Source organism: Scardinius erythrophthalmus (genome assembly GCF_964197995.2).
Source record: "Scardinius erythrophthalmus genome assembly, chromosome: 15".
NCBI classification, from domain to species: Eukaryota; Metazoa; Chordata; class Actinopteri; order Cypriniformes; family Leuciscidae; genus Scardinius; species Scardinius erythrophthalmus.
The window spans coordinates 37,538,163-37,560,543 of record NC_138235.1 but is presented as its reverse complement, the minus strand read 5'-3'; the positions used below and the strand labels follow the sequence as shown (position 1 = coordinate 37,560,543).

General features: G+C 38.2%; 1 protein-coding gene across 1 annotated transcript; it reads right to left on the bottom strand.

Moving 5' to 3' along the window:
- Positions 1–15,957: 15,957 nt before the first annotated feature.
- Positions 15,958–21,985, bottom strand: LOC308702771 (uncharacterized protein). The gene is made up of 4 exons (XM_081385847.1): positions 21,911–21,985; positions 19,042–19,359; positions 18,794–18,909; positions 15,958–16,923 (listed from the first exon to the last, which is right to left on the bottom strand). The coding sequence occupies exons 1-3, from the start codon at positions 21,948–21,950 to the stop codon at positions 18,806–18,808; spliced, it is 462 nt and encodes a 153-aa protein (XP_081241973.1). The 5' UTR covers positions 21,951–21,985; the 3' UTR covers positions 15,958–16,923; positions 18,794–18,805.
- Positions 21,986–22,381: the final 396 nt, after the last annotated feature.

The following is a 22,381-nucleotide window of genomic DNA, read 5'->3' as shown; positions in this document are numbered from 1 at the left end:
GCTACGTACATTCATTTTAACAGCTTTAAAGAGGGCAATATGTATATGTGTGTGTGTGTGTGTGTGTGTGTGTGTGTGTGTGTGTGTGTGTGTTTTAAACATATTTTATATACTATTTATTATAAAACGCAATGTGTTTACTATTTGTTAAATATGCAGTATGTTAGTCTACCATATACTGTCATATTTAGGTTATATCTAAATAACAGATTAATACTCTCGGATGTAAATATATTTTACTTGTGACCGTGATGAAGGTTGGGGAAAACCAGTTCATCATGGCTGTTTTTGAGAAATGGCGTAGGAGGATCTGCAGTGTGCAAAATGGGGCGGGGCTGCACTTGTCTATTTACTCTGATTGGCTCGGTCGTCTTTCATAGGTATACAAGGCTTGTTTGAGACAGCCATAGATGTATATCTTTTTTTTTTTATGGCTCTAGCAAAGAGTATAGAAGCCCAAGAGGCGAAACTCTGTTGTGTTATGGGTAACAGTCTGTAGATGGCGCTGCGGAGGCGCGTCCGCCATTATGGACTGAAAGCTGCTGAAATCGTTAGCGCCAGTTTGCACGCCACACAACAAAACTGTGAAGATGAGCAAGTGGTCAAAACGCAAGCAGTGTTCTGCAATAAATTGCAATAAATTCCGCCTGTAATAGGACATTCACAGATTGTTTTTGTTCTTGCCATTGAAACGTTCACTGTGTGCACTTTCACTGAAGATGTTGAAAAAACTAATTGTTAATATTTTTGTGATATTCTATGTAAAAGATTAACTGTCTTTAGAAATGTTAATTTATAATTTTATTTATTTATTTATTTTTCCAAATCATATAGGCTATATGGTGATGTTCACTAATTTCAAAATCAACATTTGAATAAATATCTTATTACTGTGTGTCTGCCTATATATTATTTTATGAATTTCTGTTATTCATATAACAAGGAAAATGCATAATAGAACAAAAATATTGATAGATTAAAAATTTGCAGTAATTTTATAATTGTATCTTTACAAACCGTAAGTGGTAGGCTAATGAAGCCGATTCGGTGGGGGACATACCCTTACGAAAAAGTACTATAGGAATCTTATAGTATTTTGGGACAAAATACTATAGTAATCTTATAGGAATACTATAGTAATTTGGGACATACTAGAAGTACGATAAGACTACTATAGAAATACTATAGCAGCTTTAAAATATTATAGAGGTATTACAGAACATCACAGAAGTATGTTATGTTCTGTAATACCTCTATAATATCCTAGAGCCGCTATAGTATTTCTATAGTAGTCTAGTACTTCTATGTTGTCCCAAAATACTATAGGGAATGTGAAGGTGACGTCACGCCGTGTTGCATCATTTAGACGATCGCGCCCTATCCCGCTCTATCCGCTGTATTTGAATTCGTGTGTAGGAGGCTGTTTTTGGATTTTCTGTCGAGTTTTTAATAACAGCGTTATTGTTGGTCAGTGTTGCTCCACCAAGAAGTGCCATAGCAGGTCACATGATCGTTCAGGGAGGAAAATGAACAAAGGAATACGTTTTTCCAGCAACAAGGGAAACTATTTATGGGGGGGAGAATATGACAGACACAATATTCAGGTTTTTGTAGAATGATGGAAAGGAAAACTGTTTGCTTAAATGACGGAAACTATAAAAAACTATGGATGTGAATTCAGGAAGGGAATCAGCAATAGATCTAACAATTGTTTCAGATAAATTAGGAGGAATAATAAATTGTGAAGTATTAAATAAATACAGTTGTGATCATTTTTCTATAATATGTAGGCTACAATTGTAGGCTAAATAATGAGATAAGGAGGGGAAAACAAGGAAATACAGGAAAGTGGAAGTTTGAAAAAGCTAACTGGGAAAAATACAAAGTAATGATGAGTGAGGAAGGAATACAAATAAATTGAAAGGAAAAAATATGGTATTAGTTTCAGTGAGAATCATGCAAAAGAATTAGTCCAAAAAAGTAAAGGAAAAAAGGAGGAGCAAATTGTTCCATGCTGGAATGAGAAGCGTTCAATAGCAGTCAGAAACAAAAAGGAAAACATTTAAAACACTGAAGAAAACACATAATTGGGAACATATGGCAATATATAAGAAAACTCAAGCAGAAATGAGGAAAGTTATAAGGGAAGTAAAGAGAGAGTATTGGAGATCATTTTGTGAAGAAATTGGTACTTCAGTTAAGGAAATGTGGAGCATGATTAAAAAGATGACAAACGTCCAAACCCTCCGCAGCTGATGCGAAATAGCAGGTTTTTCTGTTCAGAGCGTGTTTAATAAAGCAGCAGTTTATCAGGAGTCTCTTTTCTTTGCAGGATGATCCAGGACTCTGAATCATAATTTGAATTCTGAAACCTGACACCATAACCACACATCAGATCTGCAAAACCATACACTAAGTCTCAGCATTTGACACAGTTTTCAATTCCCTAAAAAAACTTTTTGCAAACCACATCAATTCTCTATGTAACACACAAAAATCTAACAGGAACTTGATTTCCTTTTTTTTAAACACAACCTATCAAAATACCACATTATTCATCAGAGACTCACACACACTCCTCACATGTGCAAACACTCATTGCTTTACTGAACACTAACCAATCATGGCTTTAGAATAGGTCAAAGGTCAAGTTATAGGTTTTTCGGACTGTGTAATACTGTATTCACAACCACAAACGCTTACAGTAAAAATAAATAAAAAGTTTGCTTTCAATCTTTCTTTCTTGTTTACCGTGAATTTTTCAACATCTCTCTGACAATTACTTTCAATCTTGTACAGAAATGTACATAGAGCTCATGAAAGAAGAGCTTTTGGTTTTGAATAACTGTGTATGATATATCCAAAAAATATATTATTATGGCAAAGGTGTTTGCAACGTAAGACAAATGTTTGCTTTTGAGATGTTTGATCATATTTTGCAGTGCTTCATTTTGAAAGAGATGTGCGGCATTTTGCATTTTGTGTGTGCAATTCTTGGATTTGTGTGTAAAGTTTAGAAAAAAAGAGGCAAAGTTTTGAAAATGTAAGCAGTTGAAAAACTAATCAAATTTATCCATTATAAATTCTGCAACAATCTCTTTTAATTGTCCCCCAATTTCAGAAGTCTCATCTGCTTGAGGATAGCAGTTTCCCCACGCTATTTTAATAAATCAAGTTTTTCTTTGCAGAAGGCAGAAAATAGCAGTGTTTCGGTCCGTCTCAATTGCCTTATTTTCAGTCACTGCAGCATTACAGGAGATACGAGAGATGCCAATCCTTTTAAAGAGACAGTTCATCTAAAGGAAAATTCTACTCCCCCTCAAATTGTTCCAAACCTGTATAAATGTCTTTGTTCTGCTGAACACAAAAGCGGATATTTTGAAAAAATGTTGGTAACCAGACAGTTGTAGGGCACCATTGACTTCCATTGTGTGGGAAAAAAAACTATGGAGCTATGGAATAATAAGCTATGAAATTGAATGAAAAGGAATGAAAACATGCTTTATGTAATCATTCTTTTAATAAGTGATCACTGAAACTATTTAATACAAAAAGAAACATGTGAATATCTAGTTCATATTCCTGTTGCTCGGGTCTCCTCGAACATCCTGATGATACATTTCTATAAAAGATGAAGATCAACTTTATAACGACCCTGAGTGTTCTCCTTACCTCACCCTGATGAATCTTTAACGTCTCCTTTTTATGAGACTGACAGAAATGTAAAGTTTAGTGAGATGTCTCTCCAAGAAAAGCAGTCATGTGTTGATGCGGAAAAGCTTTGTGCCGAGCGTGATGCTTGTGTTTTGAAAGAGAAAGAGTTAGAGAGAGATGTTGAGGTAAAGAAATTACAACAGCAGTTTGAGATGTGAAAAATGGAGTTGCAGTTTGAAACAGAAAAGGATGAAAGACATTTTCAGTTGAGGAAAGTTGAGTTAGAGCTGAATGCAAAAACAGTTGAAACTCCACCTTCCGTGTCCTCTAATGAATCAGTCTCTGCTGCACCTGTTTTTGATGTCTTTAAAAACATTAGGATGGTACCGCCATTTTCTGAGAGAGAGGTAGAGAAATATTTTTCTCATTTTGAACGTGTCGCAGAGTCACTAAAATGGCCCAGAGAATTTTGGACGTTATTGGTGCAATGTGTTTTAACAGGGAGAGAACAGGACGTTTACTCTGCGCTAATTGTTGAGCAAAGCCGTGATTATGAAACTGTTAAATCTGCACTACTACAAGCATATGAAATAGCACCTGAGGCATATCGTCAGAGATTTAGAAGTTTTTTCTTGAATCTGAGAAGTGCACTTATCTTGAATTTGCCAGAGAAAAAGAAACCGTTTGATCGTTGGTGTATCTCAATGAAAGTAAGCACTAAGGAACAGCTTATGAGTTACTTTTGGAGGAGTTTAAACATTGTGTACCGAATGCTGTCGCTATGTACTTAAATGATAATAAGGGGAGTAAATTGTCAGATGCTGCTCTCATAGCCGATGAATTTGTTCTTACTCACCGAGGTTCGATTAGCCATTTAAATGATCTGCATTGGCCTAAGATGAGCGTTTTGGGTAAGAGTCAAAATGTTGCTTCTAATTTTTACCCTGATCATGCTGTTGCTACACATGTTAAAGGAGAGATTGTTTGCTTTTATTGTAAAAAGGCAGGACATCAAATTTCTGATTGTGTGATTCTTAAGAAAAAAGAGAGATCTGCTTAAACTGTCGGCTTCATTTCGACATCACGTGAGAACCATAGTCCTGTTCCATTTGTGAAAACGCAGAAGGATATCTCTGAGGTGGATAAGAGTCATAATGATTATGCACCATTTCTTACAGAAGGGACCGTGTCTTTGCCTGGCTCTGAGAAGACTGTTCCTGTTTGTATGCATCGAGATACGGGAGCCTCACAGTCCTTTTTTTGGAAGGACTTCTGCCTTTGTCTGATAGTACTGCTACTGGAACTCATGTATTAGAGGGTTTGAGATGGGGTTTATGGAAGTTCCTCTACACCGCATTCATCTTAACACAAAGCTTGTGTCAGGTGATGTTGTTGTGGGAGTTCGTTCAGTGCTTCCTGTCCCTGGTGTCAATTTCATACTTGGAAATGATTTAGCAGGGGGAAATGTGTGGGTAAAGTCAGATGGTTGGGTTCCGCCTTTAGTAGTTCCTGTTGTAGGAAAAATGTATGACTCCCCTGACTGCATCTTGTCTGTCTCCCTGCATGTGCAATAACTCGAGCCAAGGCCAAGAAAATGAGATCAGACGAAAGGGAAACTATTCTTAGTAATACTTTTATTTTTTCTGTGAATTCCTCTCAGCCAGAAAGTAATATTGTGTTTACTGGTACTGGAGATTAGATCCCTGTGTCTGAATTACAGTCTGTCATTGACAATGTGGAAAAGTCTGATTCCATCCCTGAAAGTTCTTTTGACTGTGTTCATGTTAATGCTTGTTCTTTATCTCCACTTTATAGTGTAACTCGAGATGAACTATAAAGAACAGCAGTCAGATTGCACCCCAATTTGCTGCCCTAGGCAAGACTTTACCTGGTGCCCCATGCATCACAGCCCATTTCACCCCATCATTGTGTTCATGATTATTTAGCCTATATATATATATATATATATATATATATATATATATACACACACACATTACAGCCTAAACACAAATAGCAAGAGCATTACATCTAGCATTCAAGTCAATTCACCTTTATTTATATAGCGCTTTTTTATTTTTAGGCAGATTATTTCAAGGCAGCTTTATAGTGATAACAGGAAAATAATACAAAAAAAGTTTGCTTCTGCTGTACAGCAGATCTAGAAGAAAATAGTGTCAGTCCAGCTTAAGTAAGTTCAGTGATGGTTTATTTTTGTTGTAAATAAGTTATTAATTTAGTTCATTTATATATAGCCACTCTGGATAAAACAGTGATGTCATCGTCCAAATGTCATTCATGCACAAACTATTCATGAAGCACAAGCAAAAGTGTTTGTTTTCCAGTTGATGGTAGCAATCTTCCACTAAACTATGGCACGTATCATGTATTTGTATCATGTATCAAATGATTTAATATTTAAATCAATGCATTACAACCCCCCCAATATTTATACCATGATCACATGAAAAGGAGGCATCAGGAGGCATACCCAAACTTCAACCCCCCCAATGTTCAAACCAAATCTACGCCCTTGAGGACAGCAGTGATGTGTGAACTGAATTTGATGACACTATAGTGTGTGACAGTGAAGTTATTGACTGTTTTCGTTGTAGGCCTAACGCTTTTCGGGTTTTTCACTTTGCAGACGGTCCCTTCGGATCTGTCTCGCTGCCGCCTGTGCATAGAGATCAATGTATTTTGTCCACTGCGAGGGAAAGCTCGTTTGGGGGAAAATTAGGTTGTAGCTGCTTGTCTACATTACTGCGATTAAAAAGAGGTGTTATTTGTGCAGTAACAACGTTTAGCTCACGAGTTATTGACCCGGGAAGTTCGAATCTGTGAATTTACTGCCAACTTTACTCAACTGCACTAGTTCTCTTCCGCAGTCGGTGATGCAGGGAGTCTTGTGATTGGTTTTCAAGCCAGCCAATCAGAATTTAGCAGTCTCATCTCTGATTGGCTGGAATTATGGCATATTGTAACGCTGGGTTCAGAGCCATAGAGAGAGCCATAGAGTTGTCTCTCTATGGCTCTGGCTGGGTTGTGTTGAGCAAGCGAGCCGTCTGCGCTTAGAGAGCGCTCACGGCTGGTATGAAAGGAGCAAGAAAGTGAAACTTTGCACACGCGAAAGAGAACGTCCGCGCACATCCAAATACTTATTTTAAATGCAAAATTGATTTTCGTTCGCTCGCAATATTTTCTTATCTGCGAGACGAAAATTTATCCGCAAAACTCAGTTCACGCGCGTGCGAAATGCCCTTTTGCACGCTCAAAATGTGATCTTGCGCGCGCAGAATTGTGACCGAAATCTCACCCCATAGTTGCCAGGCCCGTTTCTACAGGGGAGCCTGAGTGTGTTAAGCGCCCTCAAACAAAAGCAATGCTGTCTACATTGGATGCGGCTAGAGGCGACGCTACACAACAAATTACCAACAACTGATCGCGCGCGCTCTGTTTCTCACGCACTTCAAGCACTCGCTGGGCGGGGGAAGATTGATGTGCCGGACCGGAGTCGGGGGACTTAGTTACATTTATTTATTTTATTTGTTTTGCTTGCTTTATTTTGTAGTATTTCGAATAAATGGTTTTAAAATTGTTTTAGTAAAAATTGTTTTTTATAAAAAAAAAAAAAAATCACTCGTTCACTCATTTTGGCGCCCCTATGGATTAGTGGCGCCCCTAGCATTTGCCTATGCCGCGGGCCGGCCCTGTGCACCCTCTAAGATCTGTTTTCTTTGGTGAATGAAGGAAGAGGTGACCAGAACTCATTTCCTGTCTACTTTCTTAGAAACGGATTGCTCTCTGTAGGAAACAACCTATGCGTTCTGACATTTTACTAGATCCTAGGATCCAAATTGTGGTTCCTGTTACTTTTCGTCAAGCCATCCTGCAGCTGTCTCATGAGGGCGTCGCTGGTCACATGGGTGTACGAAAGACCTATGACAAGATTTTGAGAAAATTCTATTGGCCTAGAGTCAAACGTGATGTGATTAACTATACGATCCTGTCATACATGTCAAATGACCGGGAAGCCAAACCAGAAAATTCCGTTGGCTCCTTTACAGCCTATTGCTGCTGTTACAACTCCTTTTGAGTATTTGATTATTGAATGCGTTGGTCCTTTATCACAATCTAAGGCTGGACAAGCTTATTTACTCACTGTAATGTGTCAGTCCACACGTTATCCTGCAGCCTACCCCTTGAGATCCATTACTGCTAAATCGATTTTAAAGGCTTTGACAAGTTGTATGTCTATTTTCAGTCCTAATGAGATAGTGTTTGGACACACTGTCAGGGGCCCTATTGCTGTCTTGGCAGATGAATGGAAGACGTCTGATCCGCCAGAAAATCTTTTAGATTATGCAAGTAGTTTTCGTTACCGACTCTATGAAGCTAGAGCTATTGCCCATGAAAATTAGGTAAGTCTCAGGGGAAGATGCAGAGATTATTTGACTGCAAGGTTAAATTCAGAGAATTTCAAGTAGGTGACCAAGTGCTGGCATTGTTACCAGTTTTGACTAGTCCTTTCCAGGCTAGGTTTATTAGACCTTATATGATTGCAAAATGTCTTCCCAATAACAACTATCTATTAAACATGCCTGACTGCCAAAATAAACTACAGGTTTGTCATATTAATTTATTAAAACCTTATGACTCCTGTGACTTCTCTGTCTGTTGATATTGTGTCAACTACTACAACTGTTGGTCGGAGCACTTCAGAAGTATCTGAGAAGATGGGGGACAATTCGGGTCCAATAGCTACGGATGAAATGAACAGTCCTTCTCGAGGAAGGGCGACTCCACAATTCTGAAGTTCTTGCTAATTTGACTTCTTATTTGTCTGAATCAGAGGAGACAGATATAGCCTAATTAAGTTGGTAAGTTCATTCCCCTCTCTCTTTTCTGATATCCCTACCCAAACTCATTGAGCATGACATTGACGTTGGTATGGCTCAACCTGTAAAACAACATGCATATCGAGTAAACCCTGTAAAAAGGGAGTAGCTTCAGAAAGAGGTGGATTACTTACTTTCTCATAATTTAGCAGAACCCAGTTTTAGCTCTTGGAGCTCTCCTTGTATTCTTGTAAGTAAACCCGATAATTCTTATCGTTTTTGCACTGACTACAGGAAGGTTAATACACTGACAAAACCTGATTGTTACCCCTTACCTAGAAGTGATGATTGCGTGGATCGTGTTGGCTCTGCACAGTTTGTCAGCAAATTCGACCTTTTGAAAGGCTATTGGCAAGTTCCCTTGACATCTTGTGCTAAGGAATTGCCTGCTTTTGTTACACCTGATAGTTTCCTGCAGTACACGGTTATGCATTTTGGGGTCAGAAATGCTTCAGATTCAGTGGTGGGTAAATCGAGTACTGTCTGGGTTGTCAGGATGCAAGGCTTACTTAGACGATGTTGTTTTGTTTTGTTCCGAACATCTTGACCAAATTAAAGAACTTTTTGTACGTCTGGCCAAAGCCAATTTAACAATTAACCTTGCCAAGTGTGAGTTTGGAAAAGCCACCGTGACATATTTTGGGTAAGGTGGTTGCACATTTAAAAAATAAAATATTAAAGCTGTGAGCAGCATTTATCGGGGTTCAAGCGTTTAAGGCCTTTAAGCAGATAAGCATTAAAATACATTAAGTTTTATTTAGCAAGAATGTAACCAATTAAGTCACAGAGGGAAAATACCATTTACAGCCAATATAGGCAATTTACTAAGGAAATATATGGTTTTTAAAACGTTTTGACAGTTATAGCGCCACCTATGGTCCGATTTCCATAGAATTTTGCATTTTTGTTTATGATGTTATGTCACATATGCTCACCAAGATTTGTAAAGTTTTAAGTTTTCGTTTAGGATTTATAGTCTTTTGAGTGTATTTTGCCATGCTCATTTTCTAAATGACCCTGTTATAGCTACCCAAAGGTTCAACTTTTTTTGATAATTATTGATCTAGAGAGTCCAGATAATTGTAAGGGACTGGTTTGGTTCTGATCGGGCGAAGACTAGTTTGCAAAAGTAGGTTTTAAACATAATCAAGACAATGTAATGAACGATTTGATTGACAGCAGTGGTTCTTGAGGCAAAGTTTTTTATTATAAGGAGATCTAACAAATGATATGCATCACGTAATTATGAGCCATAAAACTAGTTAGCGCCTACTAGGGTCCAACATGCTCACTAAGTTTCGTTATGATCAGCCTCCGGTAACCTTGTCTGATAGCTACTCAAATTTCATTGGCGGCCATGTTTTTTGAGATAAGTCAATGTCCTCATAGACTAGATCTCGTACAAGACAGTGTGTGTCAATTTTCAAGTCATTTGGGCTAATGGTTGGGTGGTGGTTATAGACATTTTTATATTTTTTGGTGGCCAGTCGTCATGACCTCAGATTGAGCTCATACACGTGTCCAGAGTTTGGCGAAAATATCTAGTTCCGTTCATGAGTTATAGCCATTTTTGTAAAAGTGGCAGCTGACATGTAGAATATTTTGGCACCCCCTAGCGACCGTGCAGCGAAATTTAGACTTTTCTTGATAATTATTGACAATCAGACTCCAGAGAATCTTGCTGCACTGGAGTGGCTCCGATTGGGCCAAAAACCTTAGCCTGACTACGTCAGACTTCGTACTTCCGCTCAATTTCATTTCGCTTCTGTACTCAGTCTGAGACAGCGACCTGTCTCTCAGTTTTGCTCCGGCCTGAAAACAGCCGGCCAATCAACGAACAGAGGGCGGGCTGAGAGCCGTGACGTAGAAGCTGATTGTACCGGGGATGCATAGATTTACTTCACATAATCTGCAAAAGTCTTTCACAGCCATGTTCACTCCGGTATTTCGCTCGATGGTTTTGTTTTCGCATCATGCGGCTGAGCCATGTCATAACCAAACCCCCCCGCGAGAAAGAAAACGCTTTTCAATTATGCCATTCCAGACTCTGTTTACGAAGCAAAGCGAAGTAGCAGAGTTCGGTATTACCACTCTACAAAAACCTAGGACTAGTGCGAAAAAGTAGTTTTTTCCCAAAATCCAAAATTATTTAAAATTGGCGAATTAACGGTTTATAGCTTTAATCCATATTTACTTGCAAATATTGTGTTATCTCCTGTTGTAACAGCAGCTTGCTGCCAATAGCTTGGTTATGTAACACGCTTTACGCACACCAACAGTCTTGTAGTCGATCTCAACTCTTTGGTTACTTTTTTAAACAAAATGCAAACAGTTACATACTTCAGACGGTGAACATCAAGCTTTGTGTGGTAAAAACTGTATGCGTTCCCCCACCAACCTTCTAACTCTAAGGGTAAAACACCGGTTTAAAAAACCCTCAGTGCACATACTGCCCCAAAATACATATAACACTGGCTCCAACACACATTCTAATTACACAAATAATTATTTACGGTAAAAAACATTACTGCAGATTAAGTATTTTCAAAAACAACAGTTACTGTAATAGTATGAATTGTTGCTGAAATTATGCATTAGGTCCACTATAGTGGAGACGTTTTCGACATATTGCTCATTTTAAAATAAAATATTAGGCTACTTGCAAATACAGTTTAAATGATTCTCTACCTATGTTCTCTACCAGAAGCCTACGATCGGTCAATGAGCGACGGCTCGTGGTACCATCACAGAGAGCCACAAAATCAAAATGTTTGTGTTATAAATCAACATCGCATGAAATAAATTCAAGTCCGATTTTTATTCATTTACAGTATAAAGGCTAATTTTCATCTGTCCCAGACAGTTCTTAAAAAGCAACATAAAGACTTAAAAGAAAAAAGATCGCAAAAGTAACACTTAGAATGCAAAACAATGATAAAAAAGGATAAAGATATGCCTAACTGACAAATCATATGTTCTAATGCTCACATAACTGATTATTGAAAAGCTACGGCTTCAAGTTAACAAGGCAGATTCATTTCTATTATGTGGCAGAGTGAAGTGAAGTTAAATTATTTAACCAGTCAGATGAGAAAAGCACTCGCGATCTTCCTCTGAGGAAAACGCCGCTTTGGATATCGCATTAGTGCGTGCAGACTCAGCAAAAGTGAAACCTGAAACCTGCAGGCCTATACACTCAGGGCCGTACCCACCATTAAGGTCCATTAAGGTCCTAGAGAGGCCCGGTGCATATAGTGAAGTTATACAGCAGGTGGATATAGGCTATGTATATACTTGCCTTCCTGAGTTTTCAGAAGCGCCCCCCGAGATGACAACAATAGAGGAATTAAAGCATAAAGCCACTGGAGGTCAGAGGAGGAGGAGTGTGCTGGAGCTGGCAGGGCTGCCAACTCTCACGCAATTGACACTTTTCACACGCTCTCACCCCACACATCCATTTTCTCACGCACAGAAAAATTGCGGAGCAAAGATGTACTTTTAATATTAAACTAATTCTCTCTTAGATTCCGTCAATTTTATTACGAAATTCAGACAAAAATACACTCACCTAAAGGATTATTAGGAACACCTGTTCAATTTCTCATTAATGGAATTATCTAACCAACCAATCACATGGCAGTTGCTTCAATGCATTTAGGGGTGTGGTCCTGGTCAAGACAATCTCCTGAACTCCAAACTGAATGTCAGAATGGGAAAGAAAGGTGATTTAAGCAATTTTGAGCGTGGCATGGTTGTTGGTGCCAGACGGGCCGCCTGCTCAGTTACTGGGATTTTCACGCACAACCATTTCTAGGGTTTACAAAGAATGGTGTGAAAAGGGAAAAACATCCAGTATGCGGCAGTCCTGTGGGCGAAAATGCCTTGTTGATGCTAGAGGTCAGAGGAGAATGGGCCGACTGATTCAAGCTGATAGAAGAGCAACTTTGACTGAAATAACCACTCGTTACAACCGAGGTATGCAGCAAAGCATTTGTGAAGCCACAACACGCACAACCTTGAGGCGGATGGGCTACAACAGCAGAAGACCCCACCGGGTACCACTCATCTCCACTAAAAATAGGAAAAAGAGGCTACAATTTGCATGAGCTCACCAAAATTGGACAGTTGAAGACTGGAAAAATGTTGCCTGGTCTGATGAGTCCCGATTTCTGTTGAGACATTCAGATGGTAGAGTCAGAATTTGGCGTAAACAGAATGAGAACATGGATCCATCATGCCTTGTTACCACTGTGCAGGCTGGTGGTGGTGGTGTAATGGTGTGGGGGATGTTTTCTTGGCACACTTTAGGCCCCTTAGTGCCAATTGGGCATCGTTTAAATGCCACGGCCTACCTGAGCATTGTTTCTGACCATGTCCATCCCTTTATGACCACCATGTACCCATCCTCTGATGGCTACTTCCAGCAGGATAATGCACCATGTCACAAAGCTCGAATCATTTCAAATTGGTTTCTTGAACATGACAATGAGTTCACTGTACTAAAATGGCCCCCACAGTCACCAGATCTCAACCCAATAGAGCATCTTTGGGATGTGGTGGAACGGGAGCTTCGTGCCCTGGATGTGCATCCCACAAATCTCCATCAACTGCAAGATGCTATCCTATCAATATGGGCCAACATTTCTAAAGAATGCTTTCAGCACCTTGTTGAATCAATGCTACGTAGAATTAAGGCAGTTCTGAAAGTGAAAGGGGGTCAAACACAGTATTAGTATGGTGTTCCTAATAATCCTTTAGGTGAGTGTACGTTTGACGCTTGTAAATGTGACGTGACAGATCGCTGAGCGCCTCAGTTCAAGTGCACGTGAACCGATCATCTGTTACTTTTTTATTTAAAGATGCAGTACAACTTACTGAAAGTATACATAATTTCGACCAATTAGTGTTTTTCAACCACGGAAAGAGGTCAATATAACAGCAGGAGAACAATTATGTCACATAACGTTACATTTAGCCTACCTCAGGAAAGCCATTTAATGACCATAGCATGTTAATTGAATAGAAAAAATAGCTAGAGAGGAGATTTTGCTGAGTACTATATTACATATTTATTATATTTTTACTTATGTCATTAAATAATTGTTATTATAAAAACGGCATTATATTTATAATTTGTTATTTTTAACCTTTAATACCAGCATATTGGGCCCTCTATGTTTACAGCATTAGGTGAGATTATTTTTTTAAATAAAATTTAAAATAAACAATATCCAAATTAGTCAATATTGAATCAAAATCGGAATCAAATCACAAGAATGGAATTGAAATCTTGAAATTTTTGTCAAGCAATAATAAAAACTGTATCCTACCAGTCATTGTACAATGTAAACATTGTAACATGTTGTCACTAAACTTCATAAAATTCTATTTAGTTACCAAAATGTAACTAGAGTTTTTGAACGCTATCAAATACATTTTAAAGACAAACAAAATGTGCAGAGCCAACACTGCAATCTTCAACTCGGGCGATTTAACAAATACATCTGAATATGAGTGTTTGTTGATTGTTTTAATAAAAGATGGATTGATCTGCACACATTAAATTCTTATTAAAAATAGGAACATTTGATAAGGCATCAGGTGTTTCATATCGGCCTGCAGTGAAACTATTATATCCTCTGAATCAGGGATTCCCAAACTTTTTTTGTCAGTCAAACCACTTTGAGCTAAAATATTTACTTTGAAGTTCATATTTCAATAATCTAACAAAACCTTTGCAGATACATTATCTGCTGTCGGTTATTGGTCACATGCATGTAAACAAATACAATATTTCAGTTTTTTTAGTAAGTGCTTTATTTTGAATCACAAACTATTTAATAGGAAATCAATACAAATGTGAATTTGTATTAGATTGTCCTGCTACTCTTCATCATCGTCGTCATCATCATCCTCATCATCGCTCACACACACTCTTCCTCGTGTGTGAATGAACATGGCCGCACTGAACTCTGGGCCGGTTCTGCTCGGGTCTCCTCTACAGAGAGAGGAACATGATCCATTTCTACAAAAGATGAACATCAACTTAAACACACTATTATTTCAGTGCAGATCTTCATTCAGAAACAAATGACACTAAACTCATGTTTTGACCGCGAGTGTGTTAAAAAATGATTAATAAAGAATAATCATACCCTCAGAGGGTTTAAATCTGTTATTTGAAAGTTTGAAAGATGGTTGTTTAATGCTGATCTAACCAGCAGAAGACACTAGCCGGGTTTAAATCCCAGTTGCGCAGGCGGGGCATGTTGTAACACTGCGTTACAATGAGCCCTTATTAGATGATATTCTATATACTGTTCTTTTTTATGAATTCTACTGAGAAAAGGGTGAATAAAGACTGAGAGTCAATGTTCAGAAATTATTAATTATTATCAGGGGCGATTCTAGGATTTTAATTTTAGGGGGGCTCAGCCTCCAATGAGTGTATGATTTAAAAAAAGGTACCTTTAGTTTAGGGTCTAATTCGCACTATTAACTAGTCGCTTAACATGCATATCGGCTGTTTACTTATAAAGTCAGGGTTTTATGTTTTCTTGTAACGTTCAGAGTTCAAACAGAAAATCTGTTAATATCAATCTGCATAATATCATTAGTTATAGCATTTATTTTAATTAATATTTTTGAGTAAAGTTTGAATAGATTGGTATTAAACCGGGCTATGAAATATCTGAATAACTCACTGTATTGGAGTTCTGCATTGCTCGATCTGATATAAATCGATCAGTGATCAAGCTTCAAGAATTGCTGAAATGAGACATTATGGGCGGAGATACAAACTGCAGCTTCTATTCTGCATATCAATCAGTTCGAGTCAACCCTTACTCACAAGTGCTGATGGCAGCTCTTTTATGTGGGAAAAGAGTGAGGAAATGTGCTTTTTACATGATGCTTAAAGGGATTGTTCACCCAACAATAACAATGCTTCATCATTTACTCACTCTCATCTCATGTTGTATGAAAGATATTTTGAAGAATGTTGGTAATCAAACAGTTGATGAACCCCATTGACTTTCATATGGTTGAACTATTCCTTTAAATGAAGAGGAGTGTGCTTTACATGTGTGATCTCTTGATTTATCAGCTATGTAGGGCTGTTTTGGCCAAATAACTAAATTCAGGTCAATTATTTTCCCTTCTTTCATTAAGACTGCAAGTAAATGCATATCCTGAGGTGCATCATAATGTGTGGATCTGATTGAAGATCCATATAGAAGCTTTTGTTCATCTCTGATACATCAAACCTGCAATCTCAACCAATTAATGTGTAATTGTAGCCTACTTCTTAAAAAGCCATTAAAAATATCCGTTGCATAAATAGCAGCATGCATAAGTAAATTTAAACTATATAATTTGTGTTGTGAAGGTGTAAATCTACATTTTCATGAAAATCCAAGTTTGATTTTTATTCTTTTCTTTTTATTTGACAACGCTGTGTTCATTACACAAGAAAATTATACAATAAATAGATACAAAAAAGGCTAATTTTTATCTGTCCCTTCCAGTTCTTAAAAAGTAAACTAGACTCAAAAGAAAACAAAAGTAACACTTAAAATGCAAAACAATGATACAAAAGAATAAAGATAACTGATAAAATCATGTTCTAACACTCTAACACTCACATAACTGATTATTGAAAAGCTACGGCTTCAAGTTAACAGTGAAAAGACAGATATTAATTTCTCTAATGTGGAGTGAAGTGAAGTGATTTAACCAGTCAGATGAGAAAACAGTCAAAGCAGCCTGCCCGACTTTAATGCAACAAGAGTCATTTGATCAACAATCATACAATTTATGTGTGAAAAAAAATGCATCCGACAGTTTGGCAGGTTTATTGGCTTCAAAGGCTATTCACACTCAATCCAAATCAGATTATTTCTGATTGGAATCTGATATAAGTGATTGTCTTTCATTTTCTGGAATAACTGCATATATATGTGTATATGGCCAAAAAATAACACCAGCACCATCGAGGGGTTTTCTTGTCTGTGAAACCGGGGGCTTATGTTTAAGTTTCACGTGGCATGAGAAAGTGACAAGCTTCATAAAATACAATCAGAGCGGTCAGACAAACAATTTCCAGAGATGAGACTGCAATAGGATTTCAAACCACATTTGAATGTAGCTTGAAACAGATTTGTAAATCGTATTTCATGTGAACTAAATATGATCGGATATGAACACAAATCTGATTTGGATTGAGAGTTTGAACAAGTGATTGGAATGATATAGTGGTTTAAGACACTCTGGTATCTGTAAGAAGATCTTCAGAGTTTTCTACACAAACTTTCAAGGCGACGGACACACAATCACTGCAACTGGTTCCCATTTTTAAAAAAACATGCAGGATCTGTAAAAAAAACAACAGAAAACTGAGCTTAGTGAAAAACACAATTACAAGACATCATGTAAACCAAACCAAATAAAAAGGTCAAAGCTTAATTTATACATTTCAGCAATACTCCGTCTAAGATAAGCGATACTTCTCATGTCTCGGCTGCGCAGGACGGGCGCAAAATGTGTGGAGAAGCCAATCGATTGTAATCTAGTAAATGAGAAATAATTGAAGCGCTCTGGTCAACCACTATAGAGTTAGTGTGGCTATAGAGTTAGTGTCTCTATACAGTTAGTGTCGCTACTATAGGGTTAGTGTCTTTATAGAGTTAGTGTCGCTATAGAGTTAGTGTCACTATAGAGTTGGAGTCGCTATAGAGTTAGTGTGGCTATAGAGTTAGTGTAGCTATAGAGTTAGTGTGGCTATAGAGTTGGTGTCGCTATAGAGTTAGTGTAGCTATAGAGTTAGTGTCACTATAGAGTTGGAGTCGCTATAGAGTTAGTGTGGCTATAGAGTTAGTGTGGCTATAGAGTTAGTGTAGCTATAGAGTTAGTGTGGCTATAGAGTTGGTGTTGCTATAGAGTTAGTGTAGCTATAGAGTTAGTGTGGCTATAGAGTTAGTGTCTCTATACAGTTAGTGTCGCTACTATAGGGTTAGTGTCTTTATAGAGTTAGTGTCGCTATAGAGTTAGTGTCACTATAGAGTTGGAGTCGCTATAGAGTTAGTGTGGCTATAGAGTTAGTGTAGCTATAGAGTTAGTGTCACTATAGAGTTGGAGTCGCTATAGAGTTAGTGTAGCTATAGAGTTAGTGTCACTATAGAGTTGGAGTCGCTATAGAGTTAGTGTGGCTATAGAGTTAGTGTGGCTATAGAGTTAGTGTAGCTATAGAGTTAGTGTGGCTATAGAGTTGGTGTCGCTATAGAGTTAGTGTAGCTATAGAGTTAGTGTGGCTATATAGTTAGTGTCACTATAGAGTTGGTGTCGCTAGAGTTAGTGTGGCTATAGATTTGGTGTCGCTATAGAGTTAGTGTGGCTATAGAGTTAGTGTCGCTACAGAGTTAGTGTGGCTATAGAGTTAGTGAGTGATTCAGAACCAGTGAATGTGGTTTACAGGTTTCACAGAAAGAGCATGATGTGATTGTGAGCCAAACAGTGTTGTCAAGTGTTTTTCAGCTTTAGCTATATTTCCATTTAAAATAGTTGGCAACACTGGAGCCAAAAAGCTCAATACAACAAGAAATTAAATTAAATAAAATGTCATCATGCTTTAAATAGTGGTGGAAATGATGGGCACAGAAGAGTGACTTCTGAATAAACTGCTTGTCTTCAAAAATGTACATCAGTTACATCGGTCCAATCAAATAGAAATAGGACATTAAAGTTACGTTATGACTGCATGTTGTAACCACATACTGTACAGGTCTGGTTTGTTTTTTACTCTGGTGAGAAAAAAACATTAGAGGGAATATTGCATTTCAACTACATTCTTTGACATTATTTTAAACATTCAAAAACAAGCAAATTAATGAATTAACGTTCAGATGAATCACAATCTTTTAACCTGTTAATAGATAGACAATCATTCTGCCTCATCCTTAAACTCTTCACTCAGAGCTGACTAAATCAGTAGCACTTTAAGCACTTGAGGTCTTCCTCTGAGGAAAACGCTGCTTTGAATGTCATGAAGAAGAGATCGCATTAGTGCAGACCGGAGACTCAGCTAAAGTGCGCATCGAGGTGTTTATATCGTCCGGAAAGGCCTATGCTCTCTGAAACCTCTGAGTATGCCTTCACACACACAGGGTTATTAAGGTCCCAGAGGTCCGGTACATAATGAAGTTATATTGCGGGTGGATTATGTATATGATGTATAGGCTACTTGCCCTCCTGAGTTTTCAGAAGCAAACGCCCCCTAAGACCACAACAACTAGAGGAATTAAAGCATAAAGCCACTGGAGGTCAGAGGAGCTGAAAGGTTTTGGGCTGGAGGAAACTGCGTCTGTAAAATACAACAAGAATAAGAAACAATTAGAGGATTAAAAACTGCAAATGAAATGACTCTTATCCTGACCATCACATAATCCTGATTCTGTACATTACAGACATACAGATATTATAGTAATATACTCACTGTTGACAACAAGCGTGGCATTCCCCTCACACACTTTCTTTCCAGTGTAGGCTTCTGCTCTATATAGTCCTGATCTGGAGATGTCCACATTCTGAATGATTAGAGATAAACGTCCTTTTCCAACTATCAGTGAAACTCCAGGTTCTGGAGGATCATCATAGACCCAAGGCTTCTGCGCAATAACTACAGCATATTCCTTCTTGTCTTCTTTAAAAATAATCTTTACTTCATCTGCTTTCTCCACTTCATCGATGTCGAAGGATATTGTAACATTCTGTCCATCGATCGCCTCGAACTTCGACCCAGCAACAACCAGAGCTGCAAATCAGAACCACTGTATTAGAATAATGAGGAATAATCTGACAGTACCGTTTCTTTTGGTTATAGCCTACGAGTATCCGAGTATCCGCAGATTAAATCAACAGTCTATCTCAGGGTGAGCTCCTGCTTATTGCTCTTGCAGGACAGTAGAAGTGATTTTGCGGCACTATGCGGGACACGTGTGTGAGATATACACAAGGGCGCCGTAAAGGGGTGGAAGGTTAGGACGATTCTAAGGGCCCAGGCTGATTTAGGGCCCAGAAGAGCAGACCCCCTTTTTCTTTTCTTATTTCTTTTCTCTTTTTTATACATACATTAAATGTGCTAGGGCCCCTCATGTACTAAATGTGTATTTTGTCCGTTTTGACCATAGATTTAATATTTAAAAAAACAAATAATGTATTTACTGTTTCAGTCACACCCCTCCCCCTTACAATGGTTCATTCCACCTGCGCTGTCCGAGCTACGATCGTGTAGCGTCTCTTGCTTATTGCACTTGCTATGATGCAGCGCAGACTGTGACACACGCAGGCATGTCACATCAAAAGTCAGGGCATCAACAACGGAAAGAAATGAAGGAAAGAGAAGACAGAGAACGCCGAAGCGACAGTATGTCACACAGTTTTTCAAAAAGAAAGGTAGCTTGCCCTATTCATTCCAAAACTTTCAGAGTTACTTATTTTTGTTGCTACATGACCTGCTTTTATCTAGCTAGCTTAGTAAAATAATTACTGAATTATGATTTACATCCAACAATAACATCTCTGGGTTATCATGTCTCTACACCATAGACTGTAAAAAATAGCTCTACACAGATTCAGCGGCTGCTGCACACCCACGTCCTCCTTCTCCCCCCGTGCGAAATTCGCGTCCGATATTTTAGCACGTAAAAAAATAAATACAACCTCACGTTATGTCAATCATACTTGCACACTGCCTCCGAAACTTTCGTCCGTCAAAAAATAAATAAATAAATAAATAAATTGGATCGGGTTCGATTTTCTGCGTTTTTCGCATCCGTAACAAGCATTTGAATGGTGTTTTGACAGTTTAGAGCCACAGAATGACGGTACGAAAAAACGCATAGGCCTATGCGAAAATTTCGGATTCACATTCAGTGTGCAAGGACCTTCAGCTGAACAAGGTGAGCCTGAGCGCGAAACTTCACGAAGATTGAAGCCTCTCAACACGTCTTATCTACTGTGTTCGCCACATGATGATAACTTTACAAAACAAAAAGTAGGCTAATCTATACGCTTCAAAAATCACAAAATCAGTTTGCCGTGTGTGTCGTGTGTTCTGTGAAGTGACAGTGCTGCTGCTACGCTCGATTATGTCAAACTTGACGTTCTTAATATGAATAAAATGCCCCAGAAAAAAAAAATATATAAAAAACTGAATAAAGCATGTGTCTGTAGTAACCATTGGCTATAAGGAGTTTACAAAATAGATATTTTAATATTTTATATTAAGAAAACTAAATAGGCCAATAGAAATAATATGGTTATTACGTGTGTGTTTGACTTATACAAAAAAAAAAAAATTCTTGTTTTTGTAGGCTTTTCTTGACATTTTAACTACGCAGTGTGCTAAGTATCTTTTTTAAAGTATACAGGGCATGTTTATTGGGTTAAATTTTATCTGTAAAAAAAGTAGGGGGCCCAGAAATTTTGGTTTCCATAGGGCCCAGAATTTCTGGCGGCACCCCTGGATATACAATACTATTATACTAGGCTACTATTAAACAACGCATTGCTTGGTTATTTTCCCCGCTCGAGCTACAACATGACGGCTGCGCATATTTAAACGGCAATCGGTTTTTTAGTATTATATTTCTTATTGTTGTGGTATTGTAATTTCAGGGGGGAATAACGGAGTGTCTTTACGCCAAGTGCGAATAGCCCTTCTTCACACACACTGGCGTCTGGTTGGGACAGTCAAAACTGGAAGACAGAAAGATGATTTTGACAGCGGTAGTGTTGCGGTAAAGCTCGTGTCGGAGAGTTTTGAAGCAAATCGAGCATCAGTTTGAATCCGCCTTTTGCCGAACTCGCTCTACTTTTTCCCATCACTATCAGCTCGGAAAGCCATTTATTTTCAATAAAAATTTAGAAAATATAAGATATAAAAGTGGAAATGAAATGAAGTTTCTACTGTGTGTTTAATGATAGAGTGTTTATCGGTTAGAGTCCTATAAGGCGGCATCCATTTAATAATCTTAATAAATATAATCATACACTATGTTATAATCGCGTTTCATGTAGGCTACAACAACACTGGGGTGCAAATAGCCTATCTGCCACTATTTATAACGAGTATAAAATAGCATCTAACTAGCCTACTATTTAGCCTACACTTAGCCAATTGCAAAGAAAATAGGTCTATGCCTACTGCTATTTTTACATAGTGTAAATAGAATCTTTCGCTATTTTCACTTAATGTAAATAGAATCTATCGCTATTAAAACTTAAATAATACAGACATGATTGAAATGCGGGACACGGATTACGTCTTGCGGGACAAAGCTCCCGGTCACCCTATAGTTTACCTGATAAAAGTGTCAAGTTGACAGCGACAATGGTTTTCATCTTTTGCTCAATAAATATCCAAGTCTGCTCAAAGCTGAATCCCCGTTTGAGTTTCTTCACCGTGCCGGTTGGCTTTATAGGCTATGCATGGCTCCTTCCCAACGCACAACGAAACAGCCAATAGGGAATGATCGACGCCTCCCGCCTCCTCCCCTCTCCTTTTTTTTTTTTTTTTTTTTTTTTTTTGCCTCCTCCCCTCTCCTACAAGCGGTTCTCTGGCGTTTAATACGCATTGGCTCAGTGACCTATCTGTCTGTGGATGTAAGAGTGTTTGGCACATTAGGCTACGGCACACACATTAGGATAAGTCCGCGGATAACCGATCGCAAGATCTGTTGCAAAATAGCGCATCTGGAGCTGGTGCATAAAATTCTGGCTTATGGAGAGCACAATGATCTTATTCTTAATATACCCTGGTGGAAAAAAAAACT

Coding starts and splice junctions, on each gene's coding strand:
- LOC308702771 (XM_081385847.1), bottom strand. CDS start 21,950: ATGAAAACCATTGTCGCTGTCAACTTGACACTTTTATCAG. Junction 19,360..21,910: donor CAACTTGACACTTTTATCAG/GTAAACTATAGG, acceptor TCTGATTTGCAG/CTCTGGTTGTTGCTGGGTCG. Junction 18,910..19,041: donor TGCCACGCTTGTTGTCAACA/GTGAGTATATTA, acceptor TGTATTTTACAG/ACGCAGTTTCCTCCAGCCCA.